At 38.8% G+C, this 27,901-nt stretch overlaps 1 protein-coding gene across 2 annotated transcripts in view; it reads right to left on the reverse strand.

Moving 5' to 3' along the window:
* Nucleotides 1–673: 673 nt before the first annotated feature.
* Nucleotides 674–27,901, reverse strand: part of akap1b (A kinase (PRKA) anchor protein 1b) — a 31,958-nt gene continuing 4,730 nt past the window's right edge. The window contains exons 2-12 of one of the 2 annotated variants that reach the window (XR_006006971.1): nucleotides 20,624–22,233; nucleotides 17,398–17,522; nucleotides 13,903–14,029; nucleotides 13,667–13,794; nucleotides 10,432–10,609; nucleotides 8,818–8,968; nucleotides 6,315–6,382; nucleotides 5,805–5,878; nucleotides 5,655–5,720; nucleotides 4,252–4,741; nucleotides 674–2,905 (exon numbers count right to left, since the gene is read on the reverse strand). Coding sequence is in view for 1 of the 2 variants with exons in the window: in XM_041940019.1 (XP_041795953.1) it covers nucleotides 4,679–4,741; nucleotides 5,655–5,720; nucleotides 5,805–5,878; nucleotides 6,315–6,382; nucleotides 8,818–8,968; nucleotides 10,432–10,609; nucleotides 13,667–13,794; nucleotides 13,903–14,029; nucleotides 17,398–17,522; nucleotides 20,624–22,208 (2,565 nt within the window). In the remaining variant the exon portion in view is untranslated. Of the gene's footprint in view, nucleotides 4,742–5,654; nucleotides 5,721–5,804; nucleotides 5,879–6,314; nucleotides 6,383–8,817; nucleotides 8,969–10,431; nucleotides 10,610–13,666; nucleotides 13,795–13,902; nucleotides 14,030–17,397; nucleotides 17,523–20,623; nucleotides 22,234–27,901 lie in introns of both variants that reach the window. The other variant, XM_041940019.1, reaches the window with a different exon arrangement.

The following is a 27,901-nucleotide window of genomic DNA, read 5'->3' on the forward strand; positions in this document are numbered from 1 at the left end:
ACCTCTAAGGTTTCCTACCAATGAGGTTTTGTCACAGCTCTTTGACAGTGAAAGCAACATATAGTGGAATGTGTCTCAGACTGAGGCTGATGTGATTTTTAGCTCATTATGAGGCATTCTCCTCTGATGAGAATGAGACCCTTTCTAGTGAGGTTTGTAGTGTTTTCTAACTTAGCAGAATTATTTTAAATGCTACCCGCTTTGCCAAATTGATGAAGAGGCTTCCTTAGTTGCTTAGTGCTTGTGTTTTGTCTATTTATATTTTATGAAGTCCTCATGCAAGTTGAGCTCTCGGTACCACCATAAAAATCTGAAACTTGCTTAGAACATTATAGCAATACTATTAAACATATAATCAAGGATATTTCAACATGCAAAAACCTAGTCTGTTTGTTCACAGAATCAGTAGTGTCTCCTTAGTGCCACAGGTTGTTAGTGGGTTAGTCCACAAAAAGGACACCAAATTCAGCCCCAACAGCAACCCCCTTCTCGTGCTAATGCCCATTGTATTGCTTCATCTGGATCCAGATCACCTACTTTGCACCAGCAGTCTGCCTCTAGTATATGCAAAAATGTTGATGTTCTTATCAAATGTCCATTGACCAACAAAACAATGTGACCAAAACTTCACATCCCATCCTCAATGTAGTCATAGAAAAATAAAGTCCATGAACACTTTCAATAACTTTTATTTTTTCCCCCTAATGCATCTGTACAATCACCAAATCAAACCTAAGATGAGCCCAGCAAAAACTGATCTGTACATGTTAAATGCTTTCAGGTGTAAGAGTTTAACACCCATTTAAATAATCAAATGACTTAAACACTAAAAAAAATCAGTCACAGCTTGAGAACACTGACTCTGAAAGAGGGGAGGCAGGATGATGCAGAACAAATCAAACCAAAACAAAAAAATAATGTTCCCTTTATAACTTTCACTCCAGTGTTATAGAAAAGTACAGTCAAACATCTTATTTACAAAGAAATTAACAAAACTCTTGTTTGATTACACAGATTTTAAACGTGGTGAGGGTCTCTGGGTTGTCTTAAAGAGGGCGGGAAATATAGTAATATGTCATATTTAATTTGGATTAAAAAAAGAAAGAAAAAGGGACAGATACTTCATGTTAAACTGGAAAGATGCACAACAACAGACAATATGGCTACTGCTCTGATTCCAGCACCAACATATAGACACCTTCTTAAAGAACTTATACATGTCCTGTATGTAATTCATTGTCAAAATGCCTAATTTCCTAAACATCTGAATTTTATCTTTTCAAGCAAAATCATACCCCCTTCCTCAATCAGATATCCCAAAGCATGTTGATCCACAAATCAAACACCAAATTAACCATTCCTGAGATATATTGTTGAAACTATGTATTATTGAGGAACATTTAAGTGGTTTACTTTATGCTTGTTAACAGTTACGCAGTTGACATTTCTAGTTCTTTGTCAAATGTACCACCTAAACCCACCCTTTTCCCATTATGTCCTTCAATTTGTCAAAATAAAGCTGCCTTATTGCTAGAGTAAAAGTGATTTCATTTCCAATGAAAACACTCAAAATCTGAAATACATAGGAGTTAAGAGTATTGAGTTATTGTGAAAATGAATCCTTAACACAGTTCATTCAGCCCCTTAAGACTTCATGACACTACACATTAATATTTAGTGTCTGAAAAAAATATTTATACCACAGTGACAAGGCTTTCAGATGCAGAGTGAAAACCAAAGGTGAAGATGCTGTTGTAACATGTTGCAGAACTGTGGTTCTCTCTGCTCAGCTCTGCTCCCTCCTATTTTTCAAAAGTGGTTTTACATAACCAAGAGTGGTGTTTCATTCAGACAGATTACCAGGTAAATCAAATTTATTTTCAGTTTGATAAAGTGTAGTGTGGTAAATGATCCTCCTGTTTGTTAGAAGGGGATCATTTAACACTACATCCTTGTTTGGTTAATTTTCAGGCTGATCCACACTTTGTCTATGTTCATTAGATGCTTTTCAACTAATCTGACCACTTTAGCTTTGCTTTGAACTGAGTTAATCAAAATGTAATATTGGTTTGTTGGGTTCACTCAAGTCAAGCAATAAACCCTGCTCTTATGATCCTTTTTTATGACACTCCCCTCAGGACAACCTGATGTTAGCCAGCTAAAATTATTTTGTTAATTTTAATCCAGTAGGTTTAGTTTGTCAAAGACAGTTTGTCAATTTTGGATTGAGTTATTTTGGGTGACACTGTGCTCTTATTTTCAAATTAAGGTAACACATAATTCACCATAGCATCTTGATGATTCTCAATAATTATAAATGTTCTCATCTGGGGTCTCTATCAAAGTCAGATTAGTGGGTTAGCTGGCTAGCTTTTGGCTCGACTCAGGTTTCCTGGCTCACTTTAAACTGAGGTAGACTACCATGGTAGATCACCAACAGCCACAAAAAAAATTGATAGATCAGTACAATCACTTTGTTTCAGGATTTCCAAGTATCCACTCTTTAAAACAGAGCTTCTAACAAGCAAGGGGATCATTTACCACACTAAATAGCCTATAAATAATGGTAATTACGTTAGCATTTTGATTGTGGATTGCTTCATACCTGACAGTGTTGATGTTTTATTTAATCACTTCAGCTAAGAATAACATGAAGTGACTTTGGGATGAAAATGACAATAAAAGATACCTTCTGTCATCTTTTATTAGAAAAAGAAATCCACACTCTATTAATTAGCTCCTATTCAATTATAAATGTATATGACAAATCCAGGATTTTTGTTAATCTTGGGAGATACTGTGGGAGAAAGCACAGACACACACACACGATCATTAATGATAGGTTCAGCGAAGTCAGGGGTCCCAAAGAGAGCGACAAGTTGACCTTGCTTCATGATACAGGCCCCTGAAATCAGAATTCTATTAGAAATCAGATTTGAGGTTGAGGACTTGGTGCTATAACAGCAGCTCTCAATTAACTTAAAGCCAGCTTCAAAGAAAATGAAAATGTGAAGAACAAGGTCCTGCTCTATAATGCATCACAATGCACTTAACACAGGCTGATTGGTGACAGACTACCGAGACTTTCAACACTGAGTTTACCACAAGTGTCTACACAGTGAAGAGCACCAAGCAGTGGTGCTCCTGGGCTGGTTTACCATGCATACTAATGACACAAACTGGTTCTAGATTAACAGTTAATATCAGGTCAACACAAAAGAGCAGCACTGCAAACTAAATCTTGTGCAATGTTTCTTTCCCATGTCAGAGTTTTTAGTGGTTCCCTCATTGCATTAAGTCCTTGTACAGCTCAGAGTTTCAGGATAACAGCAGCTGTCTGCTACTCTGTTCCAGATGAGATAATCACAAGCAGTATATGAATGCTGCATTCAGCTCAAAAAAATAATCCTATTTCTTATCATCAGACCAGGACAACCATGAGACAATGTTTTGAACAACATGAAAGATTGGTAATGGTACATCAGTGAAGACTAGTCAACACAGACCCCTAGCAGCTTTGTTTCTCTTCAAATTCAAATGTTTAACCATTTGTTATAAAGTCTATGATAGAGTCAAAATAAACTCAGTTGTGGTGCTGTTAAAATGAAAATTTCAATTGCAGTAGTTGCAGTAGTAGTTGTTTTATAAATTAATCTTTGAGGACACTACATTTTGGGATCTGGAGGTGCTACAATAAATTCTGAACCTCTAGAGTCATGTCAGTCTTTAGAGTCAAAACCAGAATATATGCATATGATTAAAAAACGTCCCTACATAATGATCTGTATCATCAGACATATGCGGCCTTGCTGATAGGCTGTCAGAAAAATGCATCTTGGAAATACTGAGTAAAGAAAATTTTGTCAAATTTTGAGTTCGTATTAAAAAAACAGCTCAACTGCATTTTGCCCAGTAGGTTGGTGGAAAAAAAGTGGAGCAAAGGCAACCACCACACTCCTGTCTTATTTAGAAGTGCAACAGCAGCTCTGGATAGAGACCCCAGAGAGTCCTTGTCTCTTGAGGTCACAGGGCCAAGTCAAACCAACTGTGCTTTGCTCCACCAGGGACCACCCTCTACTCTTTATTGTGCTAGCACCCATCAGTTTCTATACCTTTTTTGCACCCCATATATTATACAAACAAGAACCCCAACATATCTGCTAAATCAACTGGAATTGTATAGACATACACATTAGACTACAGCCTCAGTGTCAATGAAAATCAAAACCATTTACAAGTGACTACACATACCGATGGAGATGTGTCCTTCCACACAGCATGATGATCCACACTCAGTGAGCCAAGGCCAAGAGCAAAAAATATGGTAGGATGAGGGAGGAAAAAAATACTGAAACTTTATTTAGTTACAATATATAGATTTTCTGTCTTTCTCTCTCTCTCTCTTTTTTTTTTAAATCTGTACCTCTTCCTTTCCTTCTTTAATTTCATTTTGTGTACAAGAACAAAAGGGGACGGGTGTCTTATTCTGAAGCAGTTGCATTCTTGTACATTATGCCAGCAAATAATTTTAAATTCATTTTGAAAAGAATCGGAGGGGGAAAAACAATCTTCTTAGATCCATTGGTGTGTGCAGTGGGGATCATCCAAGAACCCAGGATGATCTTGGTTCTTGGACTGGTAACAAGACAATACAGGGATGGAGGTTAGGGGACGGAGTTCAAAATCCATCCACCCAAACACCCAGGCCTCTCTCTGCCAGCGTACGGTTCACTGATATTATCTGGAAGAGAAACATTCAGATGATTCAAATGCTGGCTAGTTCAATTCAATTCAAAACAAGCAACAACAAACAAATAAAAATAAATAACAAAAAATAAATACAAACACTGTTTGTATTTGCTTATTATTTTCAGTCATCCCTTCTTTGTCTTCCTTTCAATTGCTGTTGAGCCAACATAAATTAAATTCAACATTTCCAGCAGATGTTTCACATAAAGACCTAGCGGAAAAGGTAGAGATTATGTCCTTGATGTTTTTCATTTGGTGTTAAGCATTTCCATGTCTGCACTTGTTGTCATGTTTGACAGAGTGGAATTAGTGAGCGCGAACATTACGTTTTTATTTTAAAAAAAAAAAAATCATGAATATGACATTACTCTGTTCTTGCACTTATGGAAATGTGATGTTTATGTACTATTACCAAATGGGTAAACACAAGCAAAGAACATCAACAGCAAATTAAAGCAGAGGTAGATAGGAATACAGATGTGTGACTAAAATATTATGAAATAATAAATACAGATCTGTGTTCAATGTAAGCATGTTTCACAAAAGGTGCAGCTGATGTACAAAGTTTAGAAATTTGTAGTATGCAACTTTTATGGGAGTGCAACATGGTCCAATTTATTTCCACTGTAGTGATACTGATTTCTATATGCTGACACTACTGCTTTTAAGACAAAGCTGTAGCATCAACATGTCTGTAATAACAGTATGGAAGAAACTAGAATTGTGCAAGAAAGTAGCCATTTAATTGCTATTCCACATGGGTACTGAGAGCCTCAACCTTGAAACTACCAGTACAGGTATCCAACAAAAATGCTATAACCCTAAAGAAAGTGCATGTGACACACAGTATGGAACAGTGTATTTTGAAGGTAATTTGCAAACTTGGTGTAAACAAAGAATTGTACCTCATCTCCAACCATGTTCCACAAGTGTACGAGTGGAAGGCCTGTGTTGTTATCGTAGTTTGAAACCTTTATAGAGGGAAAAAGACACATGATAAGTTCGTTAAAGCTGATTTTGAATGTGGAGTGGCTTAATGAGGAAGGTGGACCTACCTGTGCAAGCAATGCCACTCCTCTGGTCATCTCCTCCAATGCTGATGTAGCCTCTGGTGAAAAACGATCCTCTCCTGATAACGTTTACACGTGTCAGAACAACAGTATGAACATCTGTTCCACACAATATCTGCAACTTTCAGACAGCAAAATGGGGACTTGTTTTGTACAACCAGTTTTGAAGGAAAAAAACAAGCACACCAGGCCAACCAATCAAAATCAAGAGATCGCTTTGTTATCAGCTGAAGAATGAGACCAGCTGATTGATTCCAGCCTGATGTGCTCCTCCTTGGTTGGAACGAAAACCTGCAGCCACATGGCCCTTTATGGAATCAGTTTGACATGCCTGATCTAAAGTTACACCATTGAAAGAACCGAAACTATGCTGGATATACTGTAGTTCACGTACTTAAAGTGATCAATAGACAACCAACTAGCACCACCACTGTCAAACTGGCATTGGATGCTTACATGCAGGTTTTAAAATTATGTGTTAACACAGTGTTATACCTGGAAGTGGGGCGATGTTATCAAGCAGTACTTCAGCACCTTGAAAAGGTAGTGTTACAAAATCCGACCTGGAAAACAAAAAGGAACAATCCCTTTAAGAAAATTAATGGAAATATTATCTCATACAGTACACACTTACATACAGACTGTAGTCAAAAAGTTTTTTTTTTTTTTTTTTTTGGTTAAACCCACAGAGTAGTAATTACTGCTATGACAGGTATGGGGTCTGCCCTTTACGTCACAGATGTATTTTAGTCAGTATGATGGGATAATGGTAATTCTTAGAATTAGAACTGAAATGTTTAACCTGACAGCGGTAGTAGAGGAAAGGTCAAAGTGTCACTAAAAAAACAGATTCAACCTCTGAGAACACTGAATGTTTGTAAATGTGTGATGTATAGACATTTGCATGAACTCTAAAATGTGTTATTTCACTTCGTACATTCTATGTTTCAGTATTCAAGTGCATCAGTAAACTGTCAGAATGTCAATCATCTTTATTCATTTTGTGGAATTAAACTTAAATATACTTAAAAACTAAATCTGACAAAGTGTAATATTGCTCTTGTTCTCTTTCACTGCTTCTTGGACACATCATAAAGTATAGACTGCACAGAGGCGCAGTAGCTTGAGGCAGGACAGGGAGAGGGTATGTCAACAACAGCTCCACAGCCAGCTGCGAGCAGGAAAAGGAAGACAATGCAGAATGGGGACATAGTGGAGCTATACTGTGAGAGGATTGAGACCAGGGAGCAACACACAGAAAACAGGTGACGCTCTTCAGTTTTTAATGGGTCCAGCTCTCAGTTTCTAGGAGACTGCCAGTACAATAATGGGTCAGATACAAAATTCAGGAGGAATTCAGAAGAATACAACAACCCCAGGAACTCAATCGGATTTTGTTAGAATTTTTACATCTGTTGAGAAATATTTTCAAGTCCTTAATGTTATTAATGAGTAATGCTATAATATTTGTGATAATGGGATTTATTTTACACTAAGAAAAAAGAGAAATTAATGGAAAACAAAAATTAGGCAGCGCATTTTTGTGATTATATACATATAGTTTAGATGGTTACCTGGATAGGGATTGCACTTGGTCCAACACTGAAACAAAATTCAATACATAGATGCATTTTAAAACATCTTGAGTCTAGGACTAGTCTTAACTTAAAAAACTGTCCCAGATGGCAGAGTTTGATATACTTTTCCCATGGCAACAAAGCCGATAATGACCAGCATTGGAAGGACACTATATTCAGAGAAGCACTTAATTTGATGTATTCAAAATTGTTTTGTTCTTTTGGATTACACTGTTTTAATACAGTGAGATAGATAGGGTGTGGCAATATGGAAAAAAATATGATCACAATACTTTTTTCATATTGGTAATTGTAGCAATATACAATTTGAAATAATGTTGCCAGTTTAAAGAGTATCCTGATAATGGCTCAAGAAACCAGGATGTTCGAAGTTAAACTTTAGAATATAGTATTAATATACAAAATGGAATAACATAGGGTAAACACTTGACTGTGCAAACATGGGTTGGTTTAGAACATATTTGTTAATAAAAGACTACATTTAAAAACATCTAAATGCAAAAAGCTCCCTTTGCAAACACTTTTTATCTGCCTTTACAAAACAATACATGGTAGCTTTCTTTGTAACCTGTTAAAATGATCCAGTCACTGGGATATTAAATTTTCAAGTGATGATAAAACTTTGTTGTGTTTCCTTGTCTTAGATGGCACAGACGGATGGCACACATTGCAGACTGTCTAATCTGTGCTCTGAAACTTTTGAGATATCCACATAACTGACGTCAAGCTACCTTTATTGCCAGCAATGTCCTCAGCTTTGGAGGATAAGGCAAGTTCACTTGCAGCACTTTTAAGGTAGGGTTGTGTAAAACAGACAGGGTGTGGACTTAAGAGGGGCATAAAGTTGCTGTGGGAAGGGTTGCCAAAGACGTTAAAAGTTTGTGTTTTGCTTGTTCGAGAGGTGTTTGATAAATTCATCATACTGTGTCTCTTTTATGGATAATGACTGTTGTCCTCAGTGACTCCAGTAAAATATATCCTCAGGTCTGTTTCATTCCCTCAACTGTGGCTCTGCTCTGATGTTTCACTGTTAACCACTGTGTGTGAAGAGCTCAGCGAACAAGAAAGACAAAGAGTACAGAGACAGAGAAACAAATGCCTCGTTGTTGTAGGCTTTTGTGCCCCTCAGTTACACTTATTTTCCTCTTTTCTAGAGGAGCTTCACCGGTAGCTCAAACAATCTTGCGCAGTAGGAAGTGGGGTATACTTTCACATGCAAGCCAAAAACTGCAGACTGACTGGCTGTTGTCACGTTTACATCTGTTATTAGACCTATCCATAGAGTAAAAATGTCAGATTAAAAAAAAAAAAAGGTTATCATTGTCGTCAACATGAAATTTATTATGACCCCTATCGAAAATGTTTTATCACCCTATCTTGCAGTAAGATCTCATACTCACCTTATTTGCCGTAGTAAGTCAGTCTTAACTCTGTCATAGCCACCATAATCAACGTATCTAATCTCCACTTCATTTGTTTCTTTGTAGAAGGTGATGACCTGAGCTCTCCACCAGGCTCCTTCCACTGCTGGAGCTGCACAGATCACACCAACTGCAGACAGACAAGCACAGAAAGACCATCAAAACTGCAAGAAAAAAAGTGTTCAATTTAATACAAGTACACACATTTTCAAAATTCTAAAATGCACAAAGCATTATCTGCCGTCCTCTAATAAAGTTATTAAACAGCTAAAACACCTTGTTGGTTGTAAGATAAGACAAAAATACCATGTTTTTAACCCTCTTGCATTAGTTTTCTCTATAGTTTATTTTGTCTTCATCTAGTTTACAATGAAATATATCACCAAAGAGAAAAATGACATGGAAGCATCTGCATTCATTATGTTTGTTCACTCATTCATTCAGGTTTTTCCTTCAAATCGTCACCTGTATGTACTCAGGTGCTGCCTGTCAGGGGTCCCACTCTTTTCCAGATATCAATTTCCCAGGACATTTTTAATGATTATCTACCTTGTGTGACAGACAGGGATTGCGCCAAACACTAATATGTTCCTCTCTGTGGCAGGCATAACCTTTAATGTAGCTACTTTTACTACCATCTTGTCTTACTGTTAATAATTTTTTTTGCCTTATTTTAATTCTGTTTTAACATCATTAGATTGTGTTTTGTTTGTTTTTATAGTACTCCATCATGGCATTTTATTAAGAAAGCCCTTTGTGCTCTATGCTTGTCAATGTAAATAAAATGTATCAATATTAGTATTAATTCATAACCTGAATCCCCTTTTTTTACGAATTACATGACCCATTCTTGTGAAGATTCTCATTCATCAAGGTCATGGTGCAGTGCTTTACAAAGGTAACTAGATTTGCTTGAGGTTCTAGAACCTCACGCAAGTCGAAATATATGAACCATCGCTGCCTGAACACCAATAATTGATTAGCCTGAACACCAATAAAACAAATAGTAGCACACAATTTTGCCTTTTGACAAATCTAGGCTTAACTTAACATACCTAAATGTACGATAGTTGTGCTATACTACACTGTCTTCTTGTATCAAAAATTGTTAGATGCCTTCCAGGCCTGGAAAAGTGGTCCTAATGTTTTTTTCATTGTTCCCTTTAAGCACTACGTAAGATTTCTTTTCCAGGTCTGACGAGGTCAATGATCCCTGCAACAGTGAAGCCATTTAACATCAGGTAAGTTGTTGGTGTTATCCACTGACAAAAGCAGGTTGTAGTTTTTGTTTTCAACATCAAGGTAAAAAACATTGAATTGGTTTTAAGAAAAGCTTGTTATTTGTGAAAAGCTCAAATACATTAATTAATTTATTAACACATTTTTCATGCTCTGGCTCAACCTTAACAATGCTGTTTACTATAGTGTGGATAAAAATTACTCATCTTTTCAGTAAGCTATGGTGTTGATAGGAGTTTTTGAATGCAAAGGCAACAAATGGAGGATAAGTCAGTTTTTTACTAGGCAATAAATGGCTAAAACAGTAGAAATATTTATCAGTGTGCATTAACCCCATGGTGTGACCAAGGCTACCTTCAGCAGGTGAAGGGAGAGCAGGGGTGCCCGGCTGGGAATAACAGAGGAACATCTGCTGGTCGAGGCTTCTCAGAGCATGGTAGGTGGGATGGGTGTGCTGCTGGACGAAGACGTGACCAGCTGACACAATGTTCACCACTATCACTTCAACTGTCACTCCACTGGGGAGAAGAAGCTGAGAGGAAAAAATGACATTAGAGTGTTAATCTTCTAGTAAATGGCTTCCATGTCCAGTTCCAGTCTAAGGCAGAACACATTGTAATATGGCAATTTTGCTGTTAACCTTGAAAACATAGAGACGTACAATAAAATTACTGCTGTTGTTTTCACTTTCCAGAGTACAGTCCTATATAAAATATGAGTAAACCTGTGTGCAAAGTGTTTCTGGCTGATGAGCCTACTAATTGGAAGATCTGGTTTGTATTTCATCTTTTCACCAGCACTCTGCAGAACAGACTGGTTGTGTTTTGCCATATGTCTACTGTTTCATTACCATTTTGTAAAATGTGAACATAGAATACTGAATCCACTTTTTCCAAATAATCCCATATCAAATCGTTTTCATAGTGTGTTGGGTGGGGAGTGAAGATAAATAATGAAGAAAAATATTTCACTCAGCAGCATACCTAAAGCATACACTCCCCTCCAAAAGTATTTGAACAGTGAGGCCAATTCCTTTATTTTTGCTGTAGACTAAAAACATCTGGGTCAAAAGATGAATATGACACTAGAGATCAACATTTCTACTTTTATTTCCAGATATTTACATCTGCATCTGATACACAACTTCGAAAATAGCATTTGTAACGAAACACCAATTTGTTTTGGTGAGCAAAAGTATTGGAACACAGACTTACAATGGATTAAAGTGAATGAGAGTTAATATTTAGTTGTAATAACTGCATCAAGCCTGTGACCCACTGACTTCACCAAACCTCTGCATTCTTCTTTTGTGATGATTTTCCAGGCTTTCACTGCAGCCTCTTTCAGATGTAGTTTGTTTTGGGTAGTTACTCTCTTCAGTCTCCTCTTTAGCAGGTAAAATGCATGTTCTTTAGAGTTTAAGTCTGGAGATTGATTTGGCCAGTCTAAAACCTTCCACTTCTTACCCCTGGTGAACTCCTCTGTTGTTTTGGCAGTGTGTTTTGGGTCATAATCTTACTGCACGATGAAGGATCTCCCTGAAGGATCAGTTTGGTTGCATCTTTCTTTAAATTGGTAGACAAAAACATTTCAGTGGAGTTCATTTTGCTGCTGCCATCATGTGTTACATCATCAATGACGATTAATGAACCTGTCCCAGAAGGAGGTATGCAAGCCCAATTGATGATATTACCTCCACTGTGTTTCACAGATGAGCTTGAATGGGATCATGAGCAGATCCTTTCTTTCTCCAAACTTTAGCCTTTCCATCACTTCGGTAAAGGTCATCCCAGAATTTTGGAGGCTCGTCTCTGTACTTTCTGGCAAATTCCAGCCTGGGCTTCCTATTCTTCTTTCTAATGAGAGGTTTGGATCTTACGGTGTAGCCTCTTTACTTTTGTTCATTAAGTCTGCGAACAGTAGATTGATACCTCCACTCCTGCCCTCTGGAGGGTGTCGCTGATGTCAGTAACATTGTTTTAGGGTCTTTCTTTACAGCTCTCACAATGTTTCTGTCTATCCATTTGCCATCTGTTACTTAGTACACCATTGGTTTTCTTTCTTCTTCAGGACATTTCAAATGGTTGTACTGGCTTAGCCAATGTTTATGCAAGGGCTCTGATTGATTTTCTTCTTCTCTCAGCTTCACAATTGCTTGTTTTTCACCCACAGACAGCTCTCTGGTTTTCATGTTGGTTACATCTCTAACTATAAATAAATACCAAAACCTAAATCTGAAACTGAGCATAGACATGCCCTTAAAGATTTCAATGTCCCAGACAAATGGGAGAAATTCTGATCACATATCTGATTATGGATCCTATTTTCCCATGTTTTTTGTGTCCAAGTGACTGATAGAGACAGCAATCTCTTTCCAGTATTGAGCGACAGCACTGCAGCCATTAGCTGCGAAACAGGCTACTATGTGATACCTACATGCATTTGGACACTATCAATGTATGTCCACTAAAAGTGCTTGTTATTGCCAGTGAGAGGCTCAAACTGTTTTCAAGAGTCTGACAACATTGATCGACCATTTTGTTACAGAGTAGGATCCTTTTTATTTAACCAAAAACAGCAGCTCTATTTAGAAGACTCCATTTACAGAAACATTGATTTTAGCATTGTAAAACACACTCCATTTAAAGGAGACAGAAACAAAACATAACTCTCCAAAATCTTCTTGGCTCAAATTTCCATTATTCCAACAATCACTACTAACTCTGGTTTAGTCAAAATAAACCCTTAATTCAGTGAATTGGGAGGGGAATGAGAGAGAGGGTGGACATCAGAGAAGCAGCGGGGGAATTTCCCCCCCATGTTGCGAGTGCCCCCCAATAAATACTTCATCTTGCAGTTGTTTTATCGACCTTGTTTTGGTTTTGGAGGTTTTGGTGAAGGGTAGTCACACTTCAGAATGTTTAAGTTAAGACAGACCATCATGCTCAGTCAGCCGTGTTGACAACTTGTTGCTGAGTTAGCACCTGTTTGCACACATCATTGTTTTTCTTCCGTGCATGTGTCTGTATTGATTATGAAAAAAGGTTGTGAATGAAAGATCTAATATAGGATACGCTGGCCTTGGATCTGAACACATCCAGGCATTTGGCAACCTGGGACTGAATTCAAATTGGAACAAGTTATCACAACCCATTCTTTACAATGACTGAATGCACTAAAGGCTTTCCAAATCCAAAACAAAATGTTGGGTTACAACTGCACAACCAAGACTAATATGAAAGTTGTGAAAATCATTTTCCCCCCCAAGCTATGGCAAACACTTCCTAATAGTGGTTAGAACATTACATTAAAAACTACTGAAACTTGCCCCCTGACTGGGAATTCTGAACCTTTAGACACTACAGACACAATTATGCAATAAATAAACTCCAATTAGCACTGAAAAAACATTTTGCAAAAATGACAAAGCCTGACTCTCGCTTTTGGGTTGACATATGCTGGAAAGCGTGAAAAAGAAGGCATTTTCAAGATACTATCAGTCGTTCCAGCCTATATGTATATTGTGCTGGCTAAAAATCAAGTCTCAAAATAAACAGTGGCATGAAGCAGCCAGACAGCTCATCCTTACCCAGGAGGTCATGGGAAGTGATGGCAATGTGAGTGGGGGTGCCGGAGGTGCATACAGGTTGGTCAAATCCAGGTCTTTAAACTTCTTCCCAATCAAAGACAGGGCTTTGTCAACCTGCTGCTGCGTACCTGGAAAGAGATCAGACACAAGCCAACGTTCAATAGATTTTTTTTTTTAAATGCTCAAACCCTTACCAAGACATTAGGCAATGTGGGGACCTGGTTCTCCTGACTCACCCTCTATGTGACAGATCTGAAACTCCTGTGTATAAGGCAGGGTGGAGATGTAGATCTTCGCGCCAGAGTTCTGCTTCAGGAAACTCACGTATCTCCCTTGTTTCCCTATTAACCGCCCTACAAGATGCTGGTAAAGCAAGACAGGCAGAAGACAGAATAAAACGTCAAAAGCAAGTTCATTTACACAAAACAATAGTGTGTAACATTTTAGAAGAATGTGAACCAAACCCTAGGAACCTAGCCATAAGTCTGACCTTACTAAATAGGCTGCAAAGAGGCTGCAGCTGCTCTATATTTTTTTTTTCTTATCGTCACAATCTCATGAGCAGACCCAAACCAACAATGCGATAGTCCATCTCTCACTACTTAATACCTTCCCTGTCTGTGTCATTCAGCCTTGAAGCCCATTGGTTCCTACTGAAGATGTAAATCTTTACAAGCTGCTCATAAATATATAGTTTCACTTTTAAAACAGGCTAAAACAACTGGCCACAAACAAATGTTACTCAACAGGTGGAAATAGTTAATTTGCCTGGGGACTACATTCACTGGTCAATGTAATGTAATATACAAGGCATCATGGTTCATATATTTGTCATTTTACAACACAGGGTAGCACAATGAAATGAAGTGGTAGCCCCTTCATGCTACATGCACATTTAGCACATATACAAACATCTCATTTCCAAAAGAGTGTTACATTATACAAGACTATTTTACTGGGAAAACTCTCAATACACTGTCACGGTACAAAGCTACAGGGTTTCCTGGTTCTGACTGCCACTTTTGGAGGGTCATCTTGCCAACTTGGAAGAAACAGAGGCTGCCATTGTTGGACTATTAAGTCTTGACTTGTGAATATCAACTGATTATTGGTATTATGCCCCGACAACGGTCGTTTACAAAATCATTTTTAAATTCTTCTTTTAAAAGATAAGGCATACACCACACTAAGGCCATACGGTCAAATTTAAGTTGTATATTTAAAATAATCAGCCAATGTGAATTTAAAACTATTAACTAATCTTAACCCAAATAGGGCCGCATATTTTCAAGTGACTGTATTTCCATACTACTGGCATTCTCTCAGCCAGCTTCATGAGGTAGCCACCTGTGCATTTTTGCTTTTTTTTTTTTGGGCGATATACTAAAATAATTTAAATAGTTTATTTAAAATGTAATAATACGTTTCAAAAGTCAATTGGGAACAGCCACTACGCAGCAGAAGTGTGCTTTACAACAACAACTTGATTTTTTCCACCTGCAAAAAGCCACCACTCCCTTTTAAGGTAAGGGGCCTTGTGGGTAACCTTACCCACATTGCCGCAGTCACAGAAAAGTGCATGCTTTTCAAGTCAGCCATATGTGGTTAGATAAGCAAAATAGTTGACTGATACAAATGTCAATCCAGTTTTTGATTTTTGAAATTGAAACCTCGCTTTGATAAATTTTTGATTTAGTATCGAAATCATGACACCTTATATCAGGCATGTCAAACTGATTCCATAAAGGGCCATGTGGCTACAGGTTCTCGTTTCAAGGACAAAAATTGAACTTTGGCCTCAGCCATTGGACCTGCTAGCCACCACATACTGTCAATTTCAACTAGTTGAGGGTGTGACAATTAAAAATGGAAAAAACCTCCATTGACTTAACTATCCCTAAGGGGTGTGCACTGGTGTCCACGGTGCCTAAGCTCCATCGGACTGTACGGGAATGGAAAATTGAAATTACCAATCACAGGTCTCGTGGAGGAATTTAAATGCACCAAAGCAAGGCTGGTCATGACCCTTTCTGAATCTGAGGACACAGTCATTCGAACAGCGGCCCCCCGGGTGGCAACGGGAAGAAAGTGGACTCCATCAGAAGCTGTTCAGAGTGCAAAGTCTGCTCTTCACTTTAGAGATGTGCTTGGCCAAGTCCAGCATGGGAGAGCGGGTCTTGGGCTCATCCCAAAAGCTCCTCTGTGGCACCAAGCAACACCAGCGCAGAAGAGACAGCTTGTGGTAGAGGAAGTCAGGAGGCAGGAGGAGGTAGACCGACATGCCAAAGCTGTCTCCATGGCTAGGCAGGGGAGATGGACCAACTGGGAGAGCCTAGAGAGGAAAAGTCTCAGCTGGCGTGACATCTGGCAGATGGAGGGAGCGCGGCTGTGCTTTACCATCAGAGCAACGTATGACCTGTTACCTTCCCCTGAAAATCTAAAAATGTGGTATGGAGAAGATCCCGCCTGTTCCCTGTGTCGAGCATCAGCATCCCTTAAGCACATCCTGTCAGGATGCACTACAAGTCTTACCCAAGGGCGCTATACTTGGAGACATAACCAAGTACTCAGAGACTGGCATCTACACTGGAACAGAAGCGAATCACCACAAATCAGCTTCCACAAACAGCAACAGGAAAGGTCCACTTCCTACAGTTTGTCCCACCAGGCCAATCTCAAGAACACCAAACAACACCAAAGGATGCCAGCATCCTGCAGTCTGCTCGAGATTGGAAATTGGAAGTGGACATTGGCAAAAAGCTCGTGTTTCCCCCAGAAATAGCGGCTACAACACTCCGGCCAGACATGGTCCTGTGGTCTCCATTAGCAAAGCTGGTTTATGTTGTGGAGCTGACAGTACCATGGGAAGATGGGGTTGAAGAGGCCTATGAGGGATAGAAAAACAAATATGCTGACCTGGCAGCAGAAGCATCCCAGAACGGCTGGAAGACCACCATCTTCCCAGTAGAAGTGGGATGCAGGGGATTCGTTGCAACATCTACCATCAGTCTGCTGAGGAAAGTGGGGGTGAGGGGACGCTCCCTTCAACAGGCAATCAAGACCGTGTCAAGTGTTGCCGAAAGAGGCAGCAACTGGCTCTGAATAAAGAGAAACGACAACAACTGGGCACCAAGATAGCGACAGATGGTATGCGGCCAGGCATACACCTGGCCCAGGGAGAAGGACACCCCTGCCATGCAGAGTCCATCGAGGATCATAGAGGGTATGGTATGGAGGGGGGTGTGTTTCAATCAACGAAACGTCGATGAAGCAGGGCACCCACCTGATGACCCCAATGAAATACATACCCTCCTTTTCACCACTTCACACCGACTGCTATGTTCAAGAGTTACCTACTTACCAAGGGATTAAAACATCTAGTCCTATTAGCTTTACTCTGACACTACCACCAGGAGTCACCAAAGTCAGAAAGTTTCAAACCCTTCCCATGTAATCGTATCCTAAAATTGAAGACTAATACAATACTTACTACTGCAAGTAGTAAAAATGTTGTGCTTATTTATTATTTCACTTAATATGATCAATACCCTTTAATATAGAAAATGACCTTTGTTATACCAAACATTAGCATTTGGTAAGGCTGTAAAAGCCTTTCATGTTATTTTTGAACACAGGACATTAAAATACTTCTGAGACTGGAAGCTGCTTGCTTCCATTTCACACTGAAATGATTTATACATTTACTTGTTGTGTCAGGTGTCCTGACTCACCTTTGGCACCTCAATTTCCCAGATGACAAGCTCAGAGCTCGAGGAGGCAGTGTGATTGCTCTGGCTTTCCCCAGCACCCATAGTGCAGCCGCTATCCACTGAGTCCATACTGTTCACATCAGAGCCTGGATGGATGGATAGGGACATACATACATGCATACGTGAAATCTTCATCGGCTTCACCAGCAATACTTACAGCAACAGAGATGTTTCAGGATACAGTGCTCATCCTGAGCAATTTGTTCACAAACAGCCCACTCTTGACAGTGTCCCTACTGTATCCTTTAACAGAAATCATTGTTTCAGTCATGAGACGTTAGCACGATACTGGAAAGAACAGCATGTACATACACTATTTTATGTCGCATGGCACTAAGTCACGTTTAACAGGAAATTACTTTTCCCCACTCTAATCTTCAGTATCAAATCATGTCCTTCAACAAGTATTTAACATTATGGATAGCATAATCTCTCCACTTGCAGTTACTTTTTAATGCAAACATAATAATTCTTGTCACTGCTTCACAACTCAAAGCTTTGTTTTACATAATACTATTGAAATTCAATATTTAAAACTACTACAATAGAATAATTTTTAACTCCATTGCTCTATTAACTAACAAGTAATCTTAACCCATAGAGGACCACACGTTTTCATGCAACTATAGTACCATTCCTGAATCACATAACAACTGAACCAAATAAATGAGCATACTCTGATGAAAACCACAAGCTGTCAGCTCCAGAAAATCTGCAAGTTACAATCTGTAGTAACATTACTGTTGCTACAGTCTGGACTGAGGTTTCAAGGCCAAATATTTTCTAATATTCAGGCAAGAAGCCTTATATTTTCTCACCTCCTCGACCACTTTTTAATTTGCTGTGAATGCAAACTTAACACTTAAAACATTCAGTCACAAGTTTGGACAACATCTCATTCAATGTTTCCTCATTTTTATAATTTTCTGAATTGTAGATTAATGTTGAGGATATCAAAACTATGAAATAATGCATATGGAATTATATGGTAAGCAAAATGTGTAAATAAAATATGTTTCATATTTTACATTCTTTAAAGCAGCCACCTCTTGCTTTGACAGTTTTTTTTTTTCCCCCACGAGCCACATGGCATCCTTTTCAACAATCTTGAAAGAATTCCCATATATGCTGAGCACTTGTTGGCTTGCTTTCCTTCACTCTGTGGCCCAACATATCCTGAACTCTTAGTTTGGTTAAGGTTAAGTGATTGTTAAGACCAGGTCATATCGCACTCCGTCACTCTCCTTCTTGTTCAATTAGTCCTTACACAGGCTTGAAGGATTTTTTGGGTCATTGTCTTGTTAAAAACAAATGGTCCCATGACACACAAAGCAGAGGATATGGCACTGAGCTGTGGTCACCATGCTTTTTAAGTGCGTCTTCAATTTTTAATAAATCACCAACAGTAACACCTACAAAGCACCCACACAACATCACACCTCCTTTTACATGCTTCATGGTGGGAACCACACATGCAGACACACACGTGTCTCACAAAACAGCAGCTAAGAAAAAAAAAGATCTCAAATTTGAACCAAAATACATATTTTCACTGGTCTAATGTCTATCCCTTTTGTTTCTTGGCCCAAGCAATTCTCTTCTTTGTGTTGGTCTCCCTTGGTAGTGGTGTCGTTGCAACAACTTGACCATGTAGGCCTGATTTATGCAGTCTCCTCCAAACAGCTGATGTTGCTATATGTCTGCTACATGAAACTCTGAAGCATTTATGTTGGCCCTAATCTGATCTGCAATTAACTGGTGATTTCTGAGGCTGGTAACTGCAATGAACTTACGCACTGCAGTGGAGATAACTCTTGAGCTCTCATGAGAGCCAGTTTTGTCAGCTTTAGATTTTTTTTGTAACTAGACTTGAAGATACAAAATTCTTGAAATTTTACAGATTGATTGACCCTCATGTTTCAATGTAATGGTGGACTGCCGTTTCTCTTTACTTAGCTGAGCTGCTCTTGCTATAATATTGATTACTCTAGCAGTTGAATATGGCTATTTACTGTATACCAACACTTTCTCAGGACAACACAATTGATGATCTCAAACGCATTAAGGCAGTAAGGAATTCCATTAATTACATTTTGACACAGCACACTACTCATTTAAAAGCATTCCAGGTGATGAGCTCATGAAGCTGGTTAAGGTAATGCCATGAATGTGCAAACTGTCATCAAGGCAAACGGTGGGTACTTTGAAGAATCCAAAAATATAAAACATCTTTTATATAGTCTTCATTTACACTTTTTTGGCTTACTACATAATGTGCCAAGCAGGTGACGGGCTGAACTCATTTGTAATGTTCGTCAATAGAGTTAGTAACTTTATTTAAATAGCAGAACATGAAAAAGTGCTTAAAAAAAGAAACAAAAGAAACACAGACTATTGGATTATAAGGATTATCAAGACACCTGGAAATGGAAACAAATTGAAATAGGAGGATAAGAGGACTTTGCAGTCGCATCTGGTTCAACATTCAGCACTAGAACTCAGAGCATCGAGCAGCTAACAGAAACAAGTTGCACTGTTATGTGTTTTAAGTTGGACAAACATTCATTCAATCTGTATCCAGCGGCACCTTCTTTTCTTATTCAGTTTCAGCGGGAGTTGAAATTAAGAGTTAGCTGACCTCAAGCCCTCAGTGATGGTCCCTAAGTGAAACCCCAATAAATTCCCACTGGAGTGACAAATTATTTTTTAATGCTTTTGTGCTGGCTCATGTAGCACACATGATTTTTTAAAATCAAAATTCAGCATTTTTTCCAATAGTTTTCATGTTACATTGGAAAGCTCCTTAGGTCATTCTTGTCTTCACTTTATCCATCAGGTTCTGTGACCTTTTGTTTCATCAAAAAAATAGAGGCAGGAGAGTGAAATGTGCACATAAAGTTATGGTATAATAGGCAACTGAGGTTTTGTGTATATTGATACTTAAATAAATTAATCGCAATCTTTGTGTTCAATCTTAGTATAAAATTCAAATCCCTATGGACACTTTGGTCTGTCAATCATGATCAGTTTTTCACTTAAGTGAACAACATTCAACAGTTGAGGTACAAAATGTGTATGCCACACATGCAATGTATGCTCTTCCAGCCTTTCACCTTTGTCTCAAAAAAATCCAGGGAAAATCCTGCTACTTACACTAAAAAACAGATTGAACAGATTGATGTCTCACCTCCAGACTGGTCTGTCTCCACCTCACATATCCCATGAGCTCCATTCCTCATGCCCATTCCATTGAGCCTCTTCATCTCACACACAGCATCCAATGAGTTTTTGTCAGTTTCAGTCAAAACCCTGGCCTCTGTGGCAGTCTCAACCAGTGACTGAGGCTGTGTGGCTTCTCTTGGTGACAAGTCTGTAACCTGAATCACATCCATTTGGTTGTCAAATATGCTGTTCTGGAGGTCCTCATTGGTGATGCCATCCTCAGAGTGGCATGTGCTGCAGGCTGAGTCCTCAGTCAACACGGCTGGTTCATCACCTTTCAGTTTCACATTTAGCAAAGGGACACTTTGTGCTGCTTGGTGTGATGATGTTGGCCAGTGGCCTCTCTGTGCACTGTTTGTCTGATGAGCCCTGCGACTAAGCAGGGAGCATCCATTGGGCATCACTTGCTCTTCTATGTCTGCTGCCTCTCTAGACTCACAGCCTATCTGAGAGGGGCTTGTCAGTAGCTGCTGTGCTGCTGTGCTTGGCTCCTGTTGGGAGCACAATCTGCCACTACCCTGTGTTGTGCTGCTACTGCAGCTGGGCTGGCTGTTGTCTGTGACCTGGCAGCTGGTAACACCAAGGATCTCCTTGGTGGCTGCTGAAATGACCTCTGTAATGAGTCCAGATGCCAGAAGCTCCAGATCTTGGTCCTCTCCACTACAATTGTGTACGTCAAAGTCCTCTGGGGTCACTGATGTGGTGGTGGCATCTTGGATGGTGGTCAGGGCAGGGAAGGTGGGTGTGCTGGTTAGAATGTGTTGGTGGAAATCCTGCGCTGAAGGAGGTGTCTCTAAAGAGACGGCCTCTGATGGGATCACTCTCTGCACTTTGGCTGGGGTGACTGCACAAACAACCATGTCATCTTGTGCATTAACAGTGCTGAGGTGCTCGGCAACTTCCCCCTCTGGTTCAGGCCTCTCTGCATCAGAAAGGTCTGCTGTTGTGGAGGAGGAGCACGTAACTTTGGTAGACTGGTGGGGCAAGATGGCCTCTTCGACTGTAGCTGGATCTTTGCCTAGGTGTTTCTCCAGTTCTTTTACCAAGGCAGGTGATGAGCTTTTCTCTGGGTCTTTATGGTCCTTCAATGACACCTGCAGGCTATATTCTTTGCCAGGTGATGGTAGAGTCAAGAGAGAGGGTTTATGGACTTCCTTTTGTGTTACTGTGACAAGGTGAGGGGTACCTTCATTAGAACTTTGTTCAAGTGAAGGCACCTTCACACCTTCACTGGAACAAAGTAATTTTGCTTCAGTGTCCTGGACATGGACCTGGGAAATATTTTCATGTTCTGCTGTCTGGTTACTGACCTTTGGTGGTATGTGGGTGGGGCATTCTGTGTCATTTGTGGGGGATACAGTGTGTTTCTCAACCAAACCGTTGCTACCCTCTGCTAGAGATGACCTAAGGCCCATAGCAGTTGGAGCCCCCTCTTGGCTGTCATGGATGATGAGCCGCTCTTTCTTCCGTGAGATGTACCACCACCAACTGATAAGTGCCAGGACTCCAGGCAGTGTGTAGGGCACAACAGAGCGAAACCTCAGTGGCATTTCCTCAGGACGCTAACAGCTACACCTGAAAGTTACACAAGACACACATATTTGTATTAGTTGAAGGACGTCCCATAGTGAATATAATTTTTCACAAATCTGGAAAAACTAGTCAGGATCTGCCTGTTGATTGCAGGTTGATTTAAGAAGACTAAGCAGGTGTGAATCTGTTTTATATTATGAAATCTCCTGAAATCCTCTTGAAAGTATAACCCGAATGCATTCCATTTGTACATTCACATGACAACTTGCCAACTGATTGCTGAGGTCATGAAATATTTAGAACCCAAAAGTGGGGTTGCGACACACACAAAACTGAGAAAGTCTTCAATAGGCTTCTAAAACAATAATATACTTTACATGAGGGATGTTCTCATCAAGTTTTTTGTCTCATTCCCAATCCAAAACTTTCATACTGAGTATCTGCCAACCCCATGTCCAAACTGTAACCTTCTACATAATACAGCTACACGGTAAACAATTTGCCTACAGTGGACACTTTAGTATGTAGTAATTTTGTTGTTTTAGTCAAAACATTAAAAGAACTACATTGATTTCCCATGATGTATACATTTTTATTTCACATTTTTCTTTGAATCCAGTGGTTTTATTTGTCATTTATGAGTGGAGTGTCATTTAAGTTCTATGACAGGGAGGTTTCTGTCCCTTTTCTTCCAACATGAGGAAAACATGAAATTCAAATGCAGTTTTGATCTACCTGGCTTAGTGGTTATTGATGACGACCATGATGCACAGCATTAGACGATCCTACAATTGGCTTGGGACATCCTTACTAACAACTATAAATAAAAATCAGGGAAATGTCAATCCAACCCAGCCAGTACCTTCCTATAAATCAGTCAGCTAGGTTGGGAAAATGCAGCCAGCCTGGCATAAAAGTTGAATCTGGCTCAACTTTTGCCACAGCGCAGCACAACATCATCCACCAAAGTGCTGCATTGGCCATGGAAGGATTTCTTTGCAACATGTATGCCGCATTTGTATGGTTTACCTTGTGACTGTCGCAATGCAAGATAAAACAATTATCCCATGATAACTAAATTGTTAAATCCTGCTTCTGAATATTAAATAATAATAAACCACTGTGCAGTGTTTTAGCATCAGATAAACCTTCAAATTCACTGCTTTGTGATTCAACTGGACTTTCTGGATAGGGATGTGCCATATCATATCTGTTCCAACTTGAGCTTGTTAACGGATACACAGTGGAGAAGTTTATTAAAAATAGGGAAGCAACTACAGTGGTGTGGAAGTAATGTGGTTAAAAAAGATTGTATGCACAAAATGCAGCTATGACATGGCTGTCATTGGCAGCTGCTCTAAGTTTATGTGTGTGTGTGTTGTATAGTACAGTACATATATACACATACATACATATATACACATATATATACTTCCATATATATATAATGTACTGTGCAAAAGAGCAAACACTGTACTGTCAGTGTTCAACTCCAGCGTAGCATCCATATTCAGACTGTCTTTTGCACTGATGTATGATTTTTTTTTTCTTTTCGTACACAAATTACCTTGCAATAACTTTCTTTATTCACCCTCATTGAGTACTGTACCTATCAATACATACTGGTTTTCTGTGACATATATTTATTATTGTGCAATATCATCAATGTTGTAGTCCCCTTATCCACCGTTGTGCAACTTGTGTAAAATCTGTGAAATTCCATAGCATTTTTGTTAGCGTATTTTTACGCCAATTCTTCTTACAGTTCTTGGCAGCAATACAGATATATTTTTTTGGTTTAGTAAAGGTATAGAAAACCAACAGGCAGATCCAACCGGTGTGACGTGCTGCTGATTCTGTGAAACTGAATCATTAACTGAAAGGGGCGTGTTCAAAAAAATAGCAGCAATGAGTTAACTTAGTGAGGTCATTGATTCTGTGAAAAAAATAGGTGTTAAACAGGTGGCCCTTATTTAAGGACCAAGGCAACTGACGCTGCATATGCAGGCTGTGCATTTGTCCTTGAATAAGAGAGTAAAATGGGTTGTTCAAGACACTGTTCAGAAGAAGAGCGTTCTTTGATTAAAAAAATTAATAAAAGAGGGGAAAACTTATAAAGAAGTGCAGAAAATGATAGGCTGTTCAACTAAAATGATATCAAACGCTTTAAAATGGCAGCCAAAACCAGAAAGGCGAGGCAGAAAAACGACTATTCGAATGGATCGGAGAATAACAAAGGCTCATCCAATGATCAGCTCCAGGAGGATCAAAGAAGATTTAAGGTTGCCTGTGAGTACTGTAAGTCCCATTGTCAATAAAAAGACGTGCTGAAGCGGCTACAATTTGCCAGAGAACACATTGACTGGCCTAAAAAGAAATGGCATAATATTTTGTGGACTGATGAGAGAGAGTAAGACTGTTCTTTTTGGGTTTAAGGGCCACAGACGGTTTGTCAGATGTCTGGCAAACACTGAATTCAAGCCACAGTACACAGTGAAGACAGTGAAGCATGGTGGTGCAAGCATCATGATATGGTTTCTCATACTATGGTGTTGGTCCTATTTATCTAATACCAGAGATCATGGATCAGTTTGAGTACATCAGAATACTGGAAGAAGTCATGTTACCGTATGCTGAAGAGAAAATGCCTTTGAAATGGGTGTTTCAACAAGACAATGACCCCAAACACACCAGCAAGCAGGCAAAATCATGGTTCCAGACAAACGGCATTCAAGTAATGGAGAGGCCAGCACAAAGATATGAAGCAGTTATCAGGTGGTTATGCAACTAAATACTAATTTATGATTCTCAGGAAAGTTGAATCTTCAAGCATTTCTTTTATACAGTACATTTTTGAGTTTGTAAAGACAGATGTCAACACTGCTATTTAACATTATATTTCTTGACTTTCTATAAAATATCATCAAATTCAATTACTTTTTCCAGTTTTCTTGCTTTGAAATAGAATGTGCACCTTCTTAAACACACTGCTATTATTTTGAACACAACTGTATATACACACACACATATATACATACATACACACACACATATATATATAGCTCATCGATGTTTTCAGTTATTTCACCTTTTTTTGTTAAGTACATAACTCCACATGTGTTCATTCATAGTTTTGATGCCTTCAGTGAGAATCTACAATGTAAATAGTCATGAAAATAAAGAAAACGCATTGAATGAGAAGGTGTGTCCGAACTTTTGGCCTGTACTGTGTGTGTTATATATATATATATATATATATATATATATATATAAAGACCTGATCAAAATCTTAAGACCAGTTGAAAAATAGCTAGAATTGACTTTTTGCACATTTGGATCTTAATGAGGTTTTTAAGTAGAGCTGTGTGACAAAAAGCACTTTGGAAAAAGTGCCCTAACCCTAACCCTGAAAACAAGTGAAAGTAAACTGAAAATAGGCTCTATGGGTAAACAGAATGTTATGTGAGCGCTAGTCATTTTACTTAGGACCATTTTGAGAGCCAATACAAGGCAGTATTTGCTTCAAAACTGAAGCTCAAGGATGGATCAATATCATCCTCAAACAAACACTTGCTTGCCATATTGGCTTTGTAAGAGCAGAGAGCACAGCTTATTGTTTAACTAGCAATGGAACTTAACACTTTTGAGTACCTCTGTTTGACTGACAGTTTTATTGATTCCTAAGATAGCACTTACTTGGAATTAAATTAGTTGTGAACAGAAAACAGCTTAGCTTGCTACATTCAATGTAGAATAACTGGTGGCTTGGCTTAGCTCACAACATTTTCTAACACCAACACCCCTCTGTGTATGCCATATGTAAATGTATTTGACAGACATACCTACGGTCCACCAACAATTGTACTGATATAATATCCTTTGGGTTTTTTGCCAAATAAATGCTGCTGAGATGCCCAAAGCCACTCCTTGAATAACTCTGACAATGAACTATAATTCATAATTAACCTATATTATGGGGCAGGTTAGTCCTTCCAAAGCACATGTAGGCCTATACCTAATTTTCATTCCTATTTGGAGCCACTAAACACCTACAGTTTTTAAATCTTCCTTTCTTTGCTAAGAAGTGTTGCCTTACATTATTAATACAGTGAAAAGAGGTAGAATGTTTTGAGTGGAGTATCCCCTTTGTTTTTGTGATACTGTGATATAATACACCATAAAAACTGTGAAAAAAACAAATACATTTTCAATCATATTGCCCACCCCTAATTTAAAACCTGAAGTAAAAGTGACTTAAAGTATCAATAGTAAAAGTACACACTCCAGGTCAAAAGTTTGGACACACCTTCTCACTCAATGGTTTCTTTATTTTTATGACATTGTACATTGTAGATCCATACTGAAAACACTGAAACTTTGAAGGAACACATATGGAATTATGTAGTTAATACAAAAGGGTTAAACAAACCGGAATGCTTTATATTTAGTTTCTTCGAAGTAGTCACCTTTTGCTTTGATTATTGCTTTGCACACTCTTGGCATTTTCTCAATAAGCCACATGACAAATAAAATACTTTGGCCTAGTGCAACTTCAGAAAATATCAAAATATTATCTATAACAAACAGGTCTCAGTAAATGTTATTCCACTGCACAATGAGTTTGAGATCAGAGCTGCCACACACATGCCCTGTCAGAAATACAGCCTTTCATTAGTCAAAAAACTCAAACCAAGGCATCATGGGATTGCCAGTGACTGTCCAACAGCAACAACTCAATATATATTGCAGAGGACAATCACTGTTGGACTTAGAGTTATAGATTTATTTTACAAAGTCTCCAAAAAGACACTGGAGTTCAACACTGGATTATAAAGCTTCTGAAAGGGATATGATTGCAGTGGAGTTCGTATGGGAACAGCACAACGATAATATTCACCTTCTGGGCAAAGAAAAAAGGAACTCTCTAGCATGCAGTGTAATAGAGATGCAGTATGTAGTATTTAGTCATATTCTGATGTTGTATACGACAATGCCAACCCGAGGAGGGTAATCATGTTGTAACATTGCTTATTACTAATGCAAGATAAGTTTGATGTAACACCATCGGCACAGGTTGCTGATGTGGGCCATTCTTTAATTTGCCAGAACATCTCATAATTACAAATGGCAGTTCAATCTGTTTACAAAAACCAAACTGGTTTATGCACCAGAGTGACCAAACCAGAGACCACCAGAAGACCTACAGCACAACCAAATTGAAATGGGAAGGTTCATTTTTCACAATTCAAAGAACATTATTATTATTACTATTTGTGCAAAACATAATTTCATAAAATTGACAAGTAGAGGACATAATTAGATGGGACAGGGATTATACCACAGCCAAACAGCTAGTGCCATGGATGCCCAGAGGTATGGCCATAATGCCCCTTCTACCGCATGGCCAGTTTTTTGAACTGGTCATTGTGCTCTTAAAATATAGTTGTAGATTTCCTCATTTAAAACCACATGTGATGCAGCAAATTAAAAAAAAAAGTAATGTTTCCCTGTGTCTCTCTCATCACGCTGGACAACAACAGTAGCGCAAGATTTCTCCCACGCTAATTCACTAGCTAACAATTAACATTAGGTGACAGGCACATATGGCTAAACACTGTACAGTGTAAGGATTAATACACGTGTTTTAAAGTATACAAGTGTATTGCTGCAGTGTTAGCTAATAACAAATGACCAGAGTTCATAGGTTGCT

The sequence above is a fragment of the Chelmon rostratus genome, chromosome 7 (genome assembly GCF_017976325.1).
Source record: "Chelmon rostratus isolate fCheRos1 chromosome 7, fCheRos1.pri, whole genome shotgun sequence".
Classification (NCBI taxonomy): Eukaryota; Metazoa; Chordata; class Actinopteri; order Chaetodontiformes; family Chaetodontidae; genus Chelmon; species Chelmon rostratus.